The 17301-nt window shown below is 43.4% G+C and overlaps 1 protein-coding gene across 2 annotated transcripts in view; it reads right to left on the bottom strand.

Annotated features, from left to right (window-relative positions):
• Positions 1-13754, bottom strand: part of zbtb16a (zinc finger and BTB domain containing 16a) — a 174523-nt gene extending 160769 nt beyond the window's left edge. The window contains exons 1-2 of one of the 2 annotated variants that reach the window (XM_032575413.1): positions 13490-13754; positions 6876-8203 (exon numbers count right to left, since the gene is read on the bottom strand). In XM_032575413.1, coding sequence (XP_032431304.1) covers positions 6876-8113 — 1238 coding nt within the window. In that variant the 5' untranslated portion in view covers positions 8114-8203; positions 13490-13754. Of the gene's footprint in view, positions 1-6875; positions 8204-13215; positions 13324-13489 lie in introns of those variants that run through there. The other variant, XM_032575415.1, reaches the window with a different exon arrangement.
• Between the last annotated feature and the right edge of the window lie 3547 nt (positions 13755-17301).

Here is a 17301-nt window from a genome sequence, read left to right as displayed (position 1 = left end):
AACAAAAGCTTTCTCAAGTAAATTCGCCAACTTCTATTCTTTGGATTCTTGCAGGTTATTGCTATCAGCAGGCCGATAGAACCCAACAATCTACTGCGACTACTATAAAAACAGGCAGTTAATGGTTGACGGTGGCCAAAGAAGCCACTCAAGAGTCAGTGTGTGTTTGGAAACGATCTCTATACCTTCCCTTGACCTCTCTTCAGAGTCCAGCCTATATGTACACCTGTGTGTGCATACTTCGTTATCACCTGCAACAAACGCATTGGAAGTGCTATCGGGCCTCAATCTGCTCTTGGTTTACTAAGAAAGATTGCCAAGGGTTATCTGTCTCACTCTGATATGCAGAGATAAGGGCCTGGGGCTGGCTGTTTAAACACCTGGGGCCCCGGGTATTAGAGCGCCCTCCGTCCCCCTGGTTTTGCCACAAAAGGGGAGAGGAGATGGAAGAGCGAGCGCTGGCTGCTGCGACTGAAGGGGAAATTTGTGTGAAAAGTAATGAACACGAGAGCGTGCGCGTGCGGAGGTTAATGCGGGGGTGATTATTTCCCACCACTCCCACCAGCCGCACGCCTGATGACAATAAAACACGAAGCTGAGCAAAGGCAGAGCATATTTTCTTCAATTTTATCAACACAACTGGATAAAATACGAGCACAGACAGATCTGCAATTGATCTTTTTGTTTCGTTTAAAGCTTCTATAGTGGGAAATCTCTTTCTTCACATATGGGACGTACCTTACAGCAAGGGTCAGTCATTTGCATGAGAATGTACGATTAAGTGAAAGAGATAGAGTCAAGGCTGTGTTCAGAATACAAAAACAAGGAGGTTTTCCTCCTCTATTACCCTCCCCACTCCAGTCCCTCGAGTGTTGATTACTTTCTCAGAGCAAGGGTTACTAAAATATTGCAGTAATCTTGTCGGCCTGAAGCCCTGACAACGCTCGGTCCATTCGCCTTCAAGAAATAAATCTATGACCCGTCAGCATGGAGCTGATGATGATGTGCCTGTCAGAGTGTGGTGGGGGCGGGGCAGAGGGGGTTGGGGCGAGGAAGGAAAAGTCGCGGTCAGACGGGGGATTGCTGATGTTTAGAAAACTTAACCTCAGGCTCTTATAAAGTGTGGCCCCTACATTTAGTTTTAGGCTCTTCCTTCAAATGTAATAAACGTCAAACAGGACTGGAAATGAAGTGCAGAAACCTGGAAACAAATTATAGTCAGAAAAACTGCAGAATGCCAAATTTAGAGATTTTCTCCTGAAGGTCGAGCAGAAGATGCCGGAACAACTCAAATTACTTATTTATTTGGAACAATAAATGGCAACAAAGTGACACACAAGACATGAAGACAAGAACTACAATTTGCTCAGATACAGACAGTGGCAGAAAGTATCACTATAACAACTGATGGTTGTTAGACACAGTCAACGTGTCTAGCGGTACGTTGAAGCACAGTCTGAAGAGAAGGAAAAAAATCAGAAAAGTTTGGTGAGTTTGTGGTGAAATCTATAAATAAAAATGCAGAAAAAAAAGCAAATCATTTTTGCAGCATAAATGTAGATATTTCCAGTTTTCTTGAAAGTATTACTAACTAAATACCATCTTGTCTCATCTTGTGAGTTTTAAATATCATTACACTGTTTGATGTTAAAGTGATCTATTTAATAAATGTTGAATCCAGGCTGTATCTAGTGAATAATCATTCATTTATCTTTATCAAAATATCCATCCACTTATGAAGCTAGATGAGATACTCCTTCACTCGGGTCAGCACCCCCTCCCGACCCGGACGGGTCACTCAACCCCTTTTTTGGCACATCCACTTCCTGGATGTGCCAATGTTCTCTGGTCTTTTCTCATTTTGAAAATGCATGAGAGAAGCAACTCTTCATTTTATAAGGAAGTTACATTAATTTGTAGCTATTAGAGCTTGAGATTTTGTTGAAGTAATTTATGTCTGAACACAGCGTTTGAAAGATATCCAAATAGAGGCAGGATTTTTCTACAATCTCTGTGTCAGACTTTGCTCCTGAAATAAAAAAGGCATATATTTTAAGACTTTTTACACATCTTCACCCGGGGCAACAATAACCGTGGAGGACACTGCCCTTATCTCTCGGCTCCTCTCCGTTTTTCTCCATTCCAGCCTGATTTGCAGTAAATAACACGTTTCCAGGTCTATGTCTGAAGCGGCCTCGGCGTATCTGTGCCGTTCTTTGCGATATAATCCAGGGCACAGAGGAATGGAAGGGGGCAAAGGGCAGATTTATTCAGGAAGTGGGTACTTTCTGGTGCATTCACTGCAACACCAAAGCACACACGCAGACACCTCACAGCACTGACCCGTGCCACATCTGGAAACAATTACACCCATGTTTTGACTTGACCCGCGTGCACCCAGGTTAAACTTTTTTCATGCGCTTGTTCCTAGGGAGGGGGGAGGCAGAGGTGACCCTGACACGGTGGCTGTGGGGAAATGATGTGTAATTAGTCCAACGAAACAGAACCCAGCCCGTCTGAAATAAAACACGAAGAATGCCCAACAGTTTGTACGAGAGTAGACGAGGGAGAGGGAGTTGATGCGCCGCTCGACGACCCACAGAGGAATCTGTGAGGACACGAAGAGCATCTGAATTATCAGGCATCTCGGCGCGGCGCGGCGGCTCTTTCATGTGCGGACGGCTGCGGATGATGCAATGTTTGATTTCCACACTTCAGGAGGCTGTCAGGACAGCGCATGCAATATTAAACAGTGTCGTGTCGGTGTATCAACCAGACTAAATTAACCCATTAGTATGCTACGGTGCAAAGCGAGAAGATCAATGCATGAAACGGTTTGGAAATCTCCTTTGATACAAGATTTCCCAGCTTGAGCGAATTGATGAAATTCCTCTTGAAACACAGGCAACCATTTCACACACGAAACCCCCACCCACCCCACCAGAAGACAGAGACTGATGGAGCTTGTCCATTAACAAAGTGAGTTGCTGCCTCTTACATAAAGGCTTGAGGAGAATTGATCATAAGCAGCCAGAAATCTACCTGAATGTTCACCTTCTCCCCATGAAACAACAGTCAGTCCGCACTCAAATTCCTCCTTTATATCATAAATAATGGGCACTTTTCATGAAGGCCAAGCAAATAGAAACGCTTTCAGTCGTAATTGCCAGCACCAGAGAAGTAACAGACTTCATTGCTGTTATTAAATGGTGGAGAAACATTAGTGAGAGGCTCTGAACAAGGACACTGCTCTCATGAGAAAAAGCTGTTCTGTCATTTCCACTATTCCTCCCAAAAACAACCGGGAGACACATTTAGTTAGGAGCTGCGACTGAACCGGCTTAAGGGGTTAAAGATTGAACTTTAACCGCTGCGTTTCTTATTGATCTGAGCAAACATTGCAGGGTGAGAAGGTGGCCTTGAATGCAGCAGAATGTCTCCAGTTAAGGGGAAAAGTCGGACTGTTAAAATCCCAGGAATACAAGGTTAGCGAGGCCGACTGACTCAACAGGCTGAGAAAGCTGCAGGGCTGATATCTCGTCTGCTGCCACTCCCCTCTCCCAGAACTACCTTGTTGTCTCAGGGCCCGGCTTCAGCACTCATTTCCTGAGCTCACCGTCTACTCCAATTATCAAGCCAATAAAGGACCCCCTTGTGCAGTTATGGGAAAGGGGAAGGGAGTCAGGTCCAGGACAAGGGGGTCCCACAGCGGTAAGTGTCTTCGATGGCTGCTGCCCACATATTGGAAGGTGTGACTAATGGTCTTGGACAATGTTGAGACAGCAGTGCTTCGGCAGTCACCTGGGCAGGCCTGGCAGTTACTGGAGGAGTGAATCTCCTGGCCGGAGCTGTCAGCTGCACAGAACTGCAGTTTGACATTTAAAGGACCTGAATTCTTCAAATGTAGCATAACAGAGGAACTTTTTTGTTGGCTGTAAAACAAAACAAAAAAAACAATCTATAAACTTCTTCTCCTTCCTGCACATCGCCCAGAAGTGGATAGGCGACATTCACACAGTAGGTAAAGGCAATGTTTTTGCCACAGTCTTAATAGCCCAATTTCAATCTTTTCACCCCAAAAAATACAATCTGTGCCACTCCCATATGTGGTACTAATCCGGATATGTATCTAATGCTGTCTGAACGGTCATGCCGCATTTAATCTGACGTTAATGTCATTAATGTGAGACGTGTCAGAATTCTGCACCAGAAAAAGCAAGAAGCAGTAAATCTGGACATATACAACGGCTGAAAATGATACACTTCTGAGAGAAGTCTGTGTCAGTGACGCACATCGCACCACAATCCCACCACTCCTGGTCCGACTACGCATCCAAACAGAGCTCTATACAGAAATTGCAGTCAATGCTTCACAAAAGGCCATTACTATTAATTGTGCTTTATGTAGTTTGCTTCCTTTGTGTTACGATGGTGACAGTGGAAGGAGTTTGCACCGCAATCGGTGGGTTGCTGGTTTGAACACCACTCCACCCTCCTCTGTTGTTGTGTCCTTGGGTAAGACACCCACCTCCCCTGCCGGTGGTGATCAGCGGGCAGTAGTTTGCCACTATCAGCGTGTGTGCGTGTGAATGGGTGAATGTGAAGTGCTTCAGGGTCCTCTGGACTTGATAAGTCGCTATGCAAGTACACTACCATTTACCATGATCTTGCGGCAATACGGTCAGCTAACGCTGCCTCATAAACTTTTAAATCATTATTAATTCCGTAAACAGAGCACTGCTGTGTGACATCTACATTCTTCTGTGCATGCATGGGCTCTTAAACTTTTCACAGAAGTCTTATTGCACTCAGGTTTAGTTCATTATATGAACGCCCAACCAACAGCAAAAAAAAAAAAAGCGTTTTCAGCAAAAAAATAATAATAATTTAATTGACTTGTGTGAATATAGACTTAGATTCAGTTTCTATTTATCTTCTGCAATAAACAAATAAATAAATATCACTTTGTCTGGTAGACATATTTCTACATGTCAAAAAAATGATAGTATATGTAGTAGAATAATAGAGAAGCCAGATTCAACACTCATGATATCCATCCTGCCAATTAGGTATAATGGAAACACTAATTAAACAGTATTCAAAATCAAACCTGTGAGAATTCTGATCAGTGAAGACATTCATTCTGTCAAACAGGTGGCCGTTATTTAAAGACATCATGCTGGATTGTAGTGCAACCTGAGTATTACAGATCATTCCAGGCATTGTTCAGGAGAAGAACTGAAATAATCTAAAATGGAAACTGTAGACAGAAAAGCATGGAAAAACACCGAAAACTGAGATTTTAATGAATGGAAGAACGATTAAAATGGAAAATCTGAGCAGCCAATGGCCAGCAGACGACAAGAGAAGAGTTAAGCTCCACATAGCAGCTGTCTTGAGATAATTTGACTGTGAAAAATGCCCTGTTGACTTACAGTATATACCAGCACTTCAGATGCTGCAGTTCTTACTTTAAACAGTAGATGAAGCTACAGATAAATTTGCCTGTATTAAACCACTGGAAGCAAAAAATAAAATAAAAAATACTCCACAGAAGAAGTCAAATCCCAGAATAAGTCTTAACTACAAAGTTTGACTGCAAAAGTCAAACTTTTTTGCTGTTTTTACAAGTCTATCGAACATTTAGTGATGCGCTACCTGCTTGTATGCTTTTGTCGCGAGTATAAGCTAGTCACAAAAGGTATCTGTGTGTATTTCAACAATTAGAATGAGGGGTGCACCAATTCAAGTTTTCTTGCCAATCATCTTTTAAAAGCCTGGCCAGCCAATTCCGATTTTGTTCCATGCTGATTTTTTTTGTCAGAAAAGTCACTACATAAAGCAACAAAGCCTCTAAGCTGGTAACAGTAGAGTGACTACTGTTAACTGCACACATCCAGACATGAATAAAATACACAGTGGCAGATTTTCAGACCTTTCCACACAGCATAAGATTGGTCTCTCTTGTCAGTCAAAGTTAAAACAATCTGGGCCAATTTATAGGTCAGGAAATTTATTTGTCCACCCCTAATTAGAAGACACCTATGTGAAGGCAAGCACTATGCTGTCGAGACATTTTCAGTCATCCCATTATTGTCCCATTATTTCAGTCGTTATCATTGAAAAAAACAACATGAGTTGAAGAGATGACAGTTTGGTAATAAAACACACCAACAAACCTAAAGAGGAACTGAGGAACAATTTATAGACTGATAAAAGCTAAATTCTACTCTCTGGGTTTCAGATGACGACAAACACTGAACTTAAACCATAAAACACTGTTTACAGTGTCAAACATGCTGATTCTGAAGCCACAACAATCAATGTAAATAAACTGCAGAAGGTAATTCCTGTCATGCCGGGCTGGAATGCCTGTTGAAAGGTGCCAGAACTTGTGTGACTCCATGTAACAGATATGTAAAGCAGTTCTCGGGATGAGTGGTAGTAAAGGTAAGTAACCGTTTAGTGATTCACAGGAAAGAGAAGAAAAGTTGTCTGGTGGTCCTGCTAATGGTAGTTCACCCATTTTCACTTGATTTTTCACATTTAAATATCAACAAACAGATACTGCAGTCAGGTGTCTTTGACCACCGTTGAGTTGTGATTCATTTTCATATTGACTGGAGATCCACTGGCTTGAATAGGAAGTCTGTGACTGCATCAGTACACAGGTGGGTCTATCAAACTTTGATGATTTTTCTGGGCTTTAAGTTTAAATTTAAGATTCCTCAAAAGTGTAGCCTCACATCACAGTGACTCACATTGCAACGTCTAAACAAATATGACAGAGTCTGAAAACCAAGCTCTTATTTTAGAGAGTTTTTCCCTCAATCTTTAAAATTTTTCTCAGGCTCATCTATCTGGAGGTGACTCACCTGTGCTGCTCCACAGCTTCGTTATCCGGAAGCTCTGCGCCACAAACGTTGCATCGTTCGTGCTGGTTCCTGCCGTCCGGTTTCATGCCCACTGCCAGCTCCCCGAGCTTGCTGAAGAACTCTCTCTGGATGAAGCTTTGCGGCAGGAGGCCCCCGTAGGTGCTGAAGTCCATAGACATAGCCAGGGCCGGAGACATAGGGAGAGCGGAGGCCATGGACACCGGCATGGATATCATGGCGTCTGTTTTGTGGTTAACGGGTAAGGAGTACAGTGAGGCCAGGTGTTTCTCCGTCATCCCCGCCATCGCCTCCAGCCCCATCTGACTGACTTCGGCCTGGTGGTCGCCCATGCTGTCGTCACGGACGTAGTGCAGTTCTCGGGCGCTGGTGATCACGCTGCTCCTAGTCGGGGTTCCGGGTCCGTCTCGATTCCTGTCTTCGCCGCTTCGCTCTCCATTGCTGGAGGTGCTGGACTCCATGTTCTGAGGGCTCTCATGGCCATTCCCACCCATGTCCACCTGCATGTTTTCGGTCTTGATCTCAGACATCAGGTGGTGGGAGTTAGCGTGGATGAGCTGCTCCCCGGTGAAGCCCTGCTGCAGCAGAGACTGGCCGATGCTCATCAGGCTGTCGACAGCGGCTTTGGTGGGACTCAGGTTGGAGACGTTGAAGGAAGTGGAGACGGAGGGACTCTGGTCGACTATGCCAGACATGTTGAGAGCCTGTTGGGTACCTGACAGGTAGGAGCTCTCCATGGAATGTTTTTTGGAGATTTTGGCTCCGTTCTGGCCTTTGCGCTCCTCGTCCTCCTCTGTGCTGCCATCATTAGCGCTGACCTCCACGTCGTTCTCGTCCGAGGACTGGATGGTTTCCAGAATCTTTAGGCATTGTTCTTCTAAATACTCGATCTCCAGGATCTCAGCTGCATACAGAAGATCATCCAAGTCTTCCACCTTGGCCTGGAGAGTGGCAGTGTAAGCATACTCCAAAATCTGCTGAAAAGTCTTTGGTGAAAGAAAGTCCAGGGTGTAATGCTGGCTGCTGCGGTGGAAGAGGATTTCAAACATTTTGCTGGTGCAGGCTAGCACAGTCCGGTGAGCATGAAACTCTTGGCTGTCCACCATGATGATCACATCACAAAGAGTCCCGGCCAGGCGCATCTGGTTGGCCTTCTGCAGCAGGGCGGTGGGATGGTTGGGGTTCTGGAGCTGAATCACACCCATTTTACTTAAATCCATTTTGTCGATGCAATACTCGAGGCTGACTCATGAGGCTCGCCTTCCCCCGTTCAGGAGAGCTTTTGACTGTCTTTGTAAACAAGTTAAAACCTGCACAGAAAACAAACAAAATAAAAAAAATCATAGAATCAATATATAGGTGTGAAAAAGAACTTACACATTTTAGCTTTTGCTCTTTTGACATGCATTTCAGAATAAAGATAGCTTGGAAAAAAACATTAAAAGCCATTTTAAAATGATGAGCCCATTTTTTAAGTTAAAAAAACAACAAAAAAAACACAAATAGATTGAAGTAAACACACTTTTGGAAAGCTGAAGGTATCTGGAAAGCCAAACCAGGCCTGATTACTTCCAGGCCTATATAGAGTCAAACAATTAAATAAAAGTTGTCCAAACAAAAGAATTAAAGCATCACAACCCGAACTACAAACATTCAAGGACAGATGAAAAATAAAATCATGGCTTTAACCAGTTCTACTCCAGTCAGCCCCACACAGATTCGTCTTCATTTGCAGATCCTGCGTGGTTCCTCCCAGTTTTTCTGGAAACACCTCAGGACTAGCGTAAGCCGGCCAAGCTATATATTGGAAGCGATTTGATTAGCAGCAGATTGCATTTGTTGATTGGCCCGTGGATTTACGTCACTGGATGAGCGAAGGTGGTACTTGCGCAAGGCCACATGCAACATCAACTGGACAGGGCAAGCCACAATGAACCAATATACCGGCTGCCCAACGGTACACATGCAAGCTGACATCAACAACCACGGCTCCTGTGCGCTCATGCTCCCACATTCCTGCCTATATTCACGCCCACATAGAGAGGAACTATGTTGGGTGTGTCTTCCAATGAAGACACACCCAACTTGCCTAGAACTGAACCAGACATTAACTAGTCAGAGTGAGACTTGACAATGGAGAAGGAGCTGAAGACATTTTGAAGAGAATCTCAGTGAAAACTATTATCCACAAATGGAGAACGCATGGAAGACCAGAGAACCATCTCGAGAGAGTCTGGACTAACACAATTATCCCAACAAAATTATTACGTTTTTTTTTGTGACTCATACAGAGGAGGTCACAAAAAAATCATAAAAACATTTAAAGCACTTCAGGTCTCACTGCCTCAGTTAAGGTCAGAGATCATACTTCAACAATAGGAAGAGAGAGAGAGAGGGAGGGCCTCCATTGAAGAGCTGCAAAGCCAGAACCACAGTTGGCCCAAAAGAACACAAAGGCTCGTCTCACATTTACCAACAAATATCTTGAACTCCAAGATTTTTTGGAGCAAATATTCTGTGGAGACTGTCAAACACAGCAGCGGTGGTGTGTTGGTCTGAGTCCGCTTTGCTGCTTCAGCCTCAGAACAACTTGCTGTACTTGATGAAACATGAATTCTGTTCTAGAGCAAAAGATCCTGAAGGAGACTATCTGGCCATCAGCTAAAGCCTAAAGCTCCAGCTCTCTAGTGTTATGCAGCAAGACAACGATCTGAAAAGAGTCACTTTCACTGTAGGATGACACAACCAGTTACTATGTTTAGGGTGCGAATGCTTTTTCGGATTGTTCTGGGTTAGTTTGGATGGTTTTATTTTCCATCAGAAACAGAAGAAATCTATGAGAGGAAAAACTGCTTCAAATTCAACAAGTGGAAGGCTCTCTACCACATTAGGAAGGTTATGTCAAACATTTAATGTGACAGTGTATGTATTCACAACACACCTCAATTTATTATGCAAATGGAAAAGTGTGAGGCCACTGGAGTCTCAGATTGCAAATATCCTGCAGGGACGGTAAACAATCTGTGCAGCGGCATTGTTCTGAGAATGTGCACAGGGTATTGACAGTATTTTCTAAAAGGAGACAATTTGCTGGCTGTCCAACAGGCTCCCCCTGCATACCAATCAGTCCGACATATGTTATGCTAAAAAGATGTCTTCATTTGCTTATCTGATGGGGATGTACACCAGTTAAACAAGAGTGAATTGTGGGGCTTTCACTCCGCCGCTTGGCTCGCAGCGACAGTCGACAGCCTTTCTGAAATTAAATAGCATCTTACTCAGTATTCTCATCACAGACGGGAGCAGAGAGCAGCGGCCAGGAATGGGTGGAAAAAGAAAGCAGGATGAGGCGAAGGCACACAACGCTGCTGCACTTAACGCCCCTCTCCTCTCCTCTTCTCTCGTCTCCGCTCCGCTCTCAGGCGCTTAAAATCTCAAATGAATGAACATGTCTGTTGACTGTCGGTAATTTCATTATCCAAGTTAACAGGGCAACATGTTGCTCCACCTTATTTCTAAAGCATGTTTGACCCACGCTAAATAACGAGGACAGGTCCAGATTCAATTAGCAGCCCTGAGGCGACATTGCACTTTAAAAATTGGACATTTCTGCATTCAGATTCGCCCGACGTGAAGTTACAGCAACGCCGCTCCCCGGGTCCAATTAAATAAACACTGTTGCAACAACAGATGATGCATGAATGAAAGAAAAGGAGGAGAAGCTACCAGCTACCACTTCCACTGACCTAGTTTCTGGCTGAGTTCATAGAAGGTGAGTCTTATGAGAAAGGACAGCTCTGACTGAAAAATAAAAGACTTAAACGCAATCAATCGGCTGAAGATCGGACCCGTGGTCTGAGGGTCAGTTACTGAAAAAGTCAGATTGTTTTCCTTGTTCATTAAATGCAACACAACTAAGAAATCCCACAATGTAAATCCATCAAAAAACCGATCTGATTTTTCTCTGCCCAACAGAGGTTTACAAAATTTTCTTCAAGATCCAGCCCACCACATTTGACTGATTATGATGTTAAAACATAAAGCAAAAATATATGCTGCATGAAGTTTGAATTAAAAGATTTTTTTTCATGAGTCAAGCCTTCCTCTGATTATTGCCAAGCTCAAAAACATATATCCAGGTGGAAACTGTTTTTCTGATACATTATCACACTAACATTTTGGGAAATTCTTTGTTTTACTGGCATTTAATCCAGAAAAGGTCAAATTTTTCAATATCAAAGAAACTGATTTTGGTTTCTGAACAGGCAGCATGTTGTCCATTGCCAACTTTGATGCACTTTTTAAAGTGTATATTTTTCAGATCACATCAAGTCATGCTTTGATGATTTTTAAAAAAAGAAAATTGGATTCTAAACTACTACCTGTATTAATGAAACTGGAGTTCATTTAATGTGTTCTTTTTTTAAGAGAGGAAAACAGTCGTCGCCAGGACAAGATCGGACCAGTAAGACTTTTTTTTTTTAAATTGATCATTCTCCTCAGTCAGAAATCAGTAAAGAAGAGAAAAAGTCTGATCAGTGCATCTCGCCTTTTAAAAACTTCCTTATTTCAAAATCTTCCATTCAGCTTGTTGAAACATTTTACAAAAATAGCTAGAGAACGTAAAAGTTAGACTTTCCTCAAGCCGTAACTAGTGTTTCACAGGAATTAAAAAAAAAAAAAAAAGTCTGATCTGTGCACGTCTCTTTTTAAAACTTTACCTCATTTGAATTTGTTTTCTGCAGCAGTCAATATAAGGCCTACAAAGAGAAAAGTCACATTTGTCACCTGAAAACTCCTTATATTAACGTCCTATTTTTATTCTTGAAAACAAAACTGTTCAGCTACTCCTATAAGCCCAAAGTGGAGCAGGCTGCGGTGATGTTAAATGATGCTGGCACCTATTGTTTGCGCCCTGAATCACAGAAAATGATCCCACCACTGCGTGGACCGGTTGTCTTTTTTTGGGGGGGTTGGAGGGGGAAATTAACCCAAATCGATTAGGAGTGGGGGTAATGATGAAACCACAGGTATTCCTCTAGCTGGGAGCCCTCCCGTCTCTCTCTGTAAACAGAGATTATGCCTCAAACCGAACATTATCTTTATAACATGTTTGCCAATAGGAGCGATTTATGGCCCCCGTAAATGGTCGATGCTTGTTGCGCTCTGCGCTGGGATGTAAAGTTCCCGTTTCTGTTCTCGGGGACTTTGTCTGGTCTCTATTAATAAAGAAGAAGGCTGCGGAGCGTCTAGACGGCGTTAATGTTGAGCCGGCCGTAGGAGACAAATTATACACAAGGTTATGCATTATGCAAAGGAGCGGGGACTACATTAAATACATTAAAGCAGTGGAGATTGTCTCCCCAGAGGACAGTATAGATCGCTGACAATGACCATATTAGGCAGGCATCACAGGGGAGAAAAAAAAAAAAAAAAAAAAGCAGCAGAATCGATCAGATCACGGGTTGTCTGCCATTGCGCGCCTTGACGAGGCAGCCACAACAAGGATAAACAGCGCTCAATATTCCACTCTGACACACAACAAGCGCAGAGAAAAATAAATAAACGGTCCAATCTCAGAGACTGGCCGTGGCGTGTTTATTATTATTTTTATTATTTATTTATTTTATTGCCTCAAGAAGTCCACCTGAGACCCGGAGAACAAGCCGGGATCAACGCGCAGGTGGCGGAATGAAAGAGGGGGGCAGGTACGGTCTCTGCCGCTGCGTGGAGATAAAGAGGGAAGGAGTGAAAAGGGGAAGAGAACGATCAGACACATTCGATAACAAATCAACTTGCCATCGCTTCTGTTACCAGTCCAGCCCCCCTCCACCCACCTCACAGCGATTATTGATAACCAATCAAACATCCAGTTGGCTGCCAATCAATTAACAGCCTGACAGAGCAGGAGCTGCGTGGGGGGTTTTGGGTTTGTTTTGTGAATAGAGACCGGTGTCTCCAGTCCTCACCGTGATGTCACCTCAGCTAAATGAGCCAGGCTGGTGCGCCTGGAGACGCGGGGACTGGGAAAAGAGCGCGTCTGTCTGGAAATTGCGTAATTTTGACTCAAATTAAAACGAGCGGAGCGATATATTTTGGCCCCCTCTCCCTAGCAAAGTGACGCGCCGCGCGGCGTCATGTGCTGTCTGGCTCCCGGTGAAGCAGCCAGACCTCACGTCCTCTGACTGCGATCTCCAGAATACTAACCAGACAACACAGAGAGAGGCAGAGGGGCTGGGGGAAGGTGGGTGGAGGGCATGGGGTGGGGGGGCGCACGTCAACCTTAACATCTCCACAACAGGCTTCATGCAAACTTCCACACCTTGCAGCGCGACCAGGTACACACTTGTTCCCAGCCAGAACTCTCCAACTTGGCTGAGCCCAAGTGGCGTCCGCTGGCAACTTCAGCGGCAAGGTTGAGCGAGGACAGGCGCAGCGGAGAGCGGCGCTGCGAGCAAAAAAAAAAAAAAAAAAAAACACGCATGAAAACATCCCATATGGTGAATGAAAGTACGCGGAACACACAGAGGGACGCGCATGCAGAGAAGCGGGTCTGGCACTTGTCGCAGCTGCGTTTAGCCCGGGTCGGTACTCACCTAAGTTGCACGTTTTGACTCCGTGAAGTGCACGGGGGTTGGGGCTACAGCATAGTAAGGCAGTTCGCAGTACCCGCTCTCTCAACACGCACTAACTCCTTTCTTCTCTCGCCTCAGCAAATCAACACGGTGCTGACGTCAACGCAGCCAGTCAGCCAGACGAGCAGCAGCAGCAGCAGGCAGGCAGGCAGGCGGGCAGCCGGGGCCGGGCGCTGCATGCGCTCCGCTCCGTCCAAACGCTGAGAAAGTGAGACACCTAGGGGGCTGTCTCATGTCGAGCTACTGCTGCCTTACAGTGTTGGGAACGAAAGGTGACCGACACTGCCCTCTCTCCAGCTGTTTGAACACAAATACAGTAGCCCACAGCTGTACTGTATGCAGCCAGGGGCGCAGCCAGGGCGACTGCGGCCCTGTGGGGGGGGGGGGGGGGGGGGGGGGGGGGGGGGGGGAGAGACCTGAAAATGGGGGGCGTGAAAGAAACGTAGCTATGGTAATCATGACAATAAGTATTTGAAGAAAAAGATTGATGAAGAGTTCTCTTTTGAAATAATGCATGAAGACACTAATATCAACCAAACTGATCAATCGAAAGCACTCAAAGTTCGTGATCAATAAACATACATAACAGTGATGGCAAGTAAAGTTTCAAAATTTAAAAAATAAATGTAATAAAATTAATAATAATAAACAATGAAAATGAAAAAAAGGCAACTAAGACCTTTCTCAAAAGGCTTTGGGAAACAATAGAAGTGTTGTCCAGTTGTTGATAATTATGAAAAAAGGAAATAGAAAATATATTGGTAGTTCTGTGCTTCAGTGGTTTATAGTTCCTCTCTTTCCCAATAGCTAAACAATACATCCATCCATCCATCCATCCATCCATCCATCCATCCATCCATCCATCCAGCCAGGTAAATGTACTTTTCCTCACCTGCTTCCTGAAAGAAGCAGAATCCCTCCCTATTGTTTCCTCTCTGCAAACCAACTGTCAAAGTGTGCGCAGTAACTTATTCCTTCTGTTCGTATACGCAAACAGAAGAAAAGGACTGACCGACGAGGGTTACAATCAAAAAACTGAATGGATGTGGCAGCTGTTTTTATTTTAATAGTACCACATATGTGCTCAAGTTAAACCCAAGTGGACATTTATTTGGCGTTAGTGTTATTTTGTATATTCTAGGACTGGGATCTTTGGCTCTTCAGTCTCTTTCTGTGGTTCTTTATGACTCCTCCTGGACCAGCAACATGGATAATTGCTCGCAGGCCCTGGCAGCAAACGTTTTGCACTGTAATCCAGAATCAGCTACTTCAAAGAAGTCAGGGACCATAAGTTTTCTATATTAAATTTTGCATTAAAAAAAAACAACAAAAAAACACAAAATATTTTATTCTGAATTATTTTCTATGAACCTGTTCGGCAGCAAATCAAAGATACAATATCTGTAAAAACAACGTGGAAAATAACAAATTGAAGTATGTCCAGAAAAAGTTCTCAATATTTCCCCTAATAAAAGAAAAGTGTCGACTTTTCTGTCTTTATGGTTTGAATATTTTGTTGGTCTAGAAAATATTTCTAGTCTGCTCCTAGCGACAAAAACGAGAAGTTTGCATGCAGTGACAGTCGAAAGGAAAACTCCCCCTTAAGGAGAAGACACTTCCAGCAGAACCAGAACCAGGACATCTGCCACGACCAACTGGGTTTGAGAATAGAAAACATGCACATATCCACGAGGACTTGAGTTATAAAGTGTTAAAAATCAAATCAAATCAAAAAATGTTACCTATAGCAGTTTTTCATGCTTATTCATGGACCAGACTATGTTGGTCCAACCTATAGTCAGTAGGTTCAGCCGATATTTGATTTGTGGCTCTAGAATTGAACCTTTTCTTCCAGTTTGTTGTCCACTACTATCTGCTTAGTGGTCAACAGTTTCAGCTTCTCAGCAGCGTCTGCCAGCTTTATAGGAGAAATTCTTGTTTTAACAAATTAATCAGCTTCCCCTCCCATGGCCCCCCGTTTTATATAAATACAGCCAAAAGGATAATTGGGTTGTTTTTGTATGGATCATTTTTGCAGTGCATTACTGGCCCCGAGTGCTTTAACTCCACTTTTTTCTTTCTACTGTAGACAAATGAGCAGTGATGCAATGGATGGTACACCTCATTATTGTTTGGTCCGATAAAACCCGTAAGAGTTTTTTTGTTTTTTTTTTGTTTACTAAGAGCACATGTTGGAGCTGTTCTGGATATAAACTTGATGAATGTCTCTGCCTTAATGCTGAGTCGAGGAAACCTTTTAGCTATGGTTTAATTTGCCTCTCTTTTAATTCTTTTGTTATGCTCCCTTTAAAGGCTCCCTCTGAGCTCTTCTTCTCCCAAATTTCGCAAAGTGTCCGGCATTCAGTCAGAAGAGGAAGTTCTGGCTATAATTTGTGAGTAATTTAGTTTTCTGCGAAGATCTCCGTGTTCCCAAAATCCTATTAGATAAAGTAGTCCCCTGGGTTTTTAATCAAACGCTCCAACCACTGTACTAAATCTATTGATCCTTTCTCCACACGTTTTTGTTGAGATTCAACACCTAGAATTATAAAGCCATCTGAGAAGAACATTTTAGCAGAGACACACCACATACAAGACACCTGGTTGAGGTTTTGTCGAGGCAACATCACCAGTTTGATGGGTTCGGTTCCGCCTCGCACCTCAGACTCACATCAACACTCTGCTGACTGGAGCTGATCAAATGAAAGCAATACAACAAGCCAGAGTCTGGGTGGATTTTGTAAAGGAAGGCCGGGGTCACGCAGCGTCTGCAACGGATCACTCAGTATGTCTGATCACTCAGCGGCTGGCAGAGCGTTTGGACGGCTTGGCAACAAAGGAACCTTTGCAGCAAACTGATATCAACAGGAACCCCAGCAAAGATTCAAAGGGCGATTATTATTTTTGCAGGCTTTTGCTGGAGATTAGACATTTGACTGAAATAAATAAACGAATAAATGATTTTAGTATTTACGGCAGACGCTCTCCGCGGTTCAGAATTTTGTGGATTCACAAAGCCGTGTAGTTTTCTGTGGAATGCAACTCCAAATTGTTTGTGGAAAATGTGCCTATTTGTAGATTTTTCTTCTTTTTTTAGTAGAGCATATCTGAAGTATTCAAAAGAAAATGCAGCTTGGAACCAATCCAGGAACTTCATTCATAGTTCTTGGTGCTGATTGACTGAACAGCACCAAGAGAGAGCAGAGAGATTAGATAGTAATAGTAGTACTAAGACAATTTCCTCTGTACATAGTACTACTTATTAAGCTTTATTTGGTGTTTAAACCATTAAAACAGTCAGATAGAAGCCGTTTTAGAGGTCTCAGGCCAATTTTTATTTCTTGGCTTCATTCATGTTCATTCATTTACAGTAAAAACCTGTGAATATTATCTGAAATGAAACAGTCGAAGATGACAAGCTGGATTGTGAAAATCAAAATATAAAGGAACTAAGGAACTCTTTTTATTATTATTTACACCTTTAGGAAGGATTAATGGGATATCAACAATTTTGGTGTCAGTTTAAGAGCTCATCTCCATCTGGCAGCAACATTTTAGCTTGTGTAAAGGTTGAATCTCCTTGCGTGTTGTTAAAGAAACTGATCCGAGGGTTTTCCCTTCTCAACACCTTTGAAACGAGACGCAACCAGTCGAACGTTTGAAACAGAGAACTCAGGTCTGAAGGCGCCTTTCAAGGAAAATCTCATTTCCTTTAAAATACAGCTGTGCTCTGGGAATTTTTAGATTCATCCAGGCATGGATCACAGAGAGCT

Source organism: Xiphophorus hellerii, chromosome 11, assembly GCF_003331165.1.
Source record: "Xiphophorus hellerii strain 12219 chromosome 11, Xiphophorus_hellerii-4.1, whole genome shotgun sequence".
Classification (NCBI taxonomy): Eukaryota; Metazoa; Chordata; class Actinopteri; order Cyprinodontiformes; family Poeciliidae; genus Xiphophorus; species Xiphophorus hellerii.
Note: the sequence above shows the minus strand (reverse complement) of the source record. Positions and strands in the feature narration are given on the sequence as shown.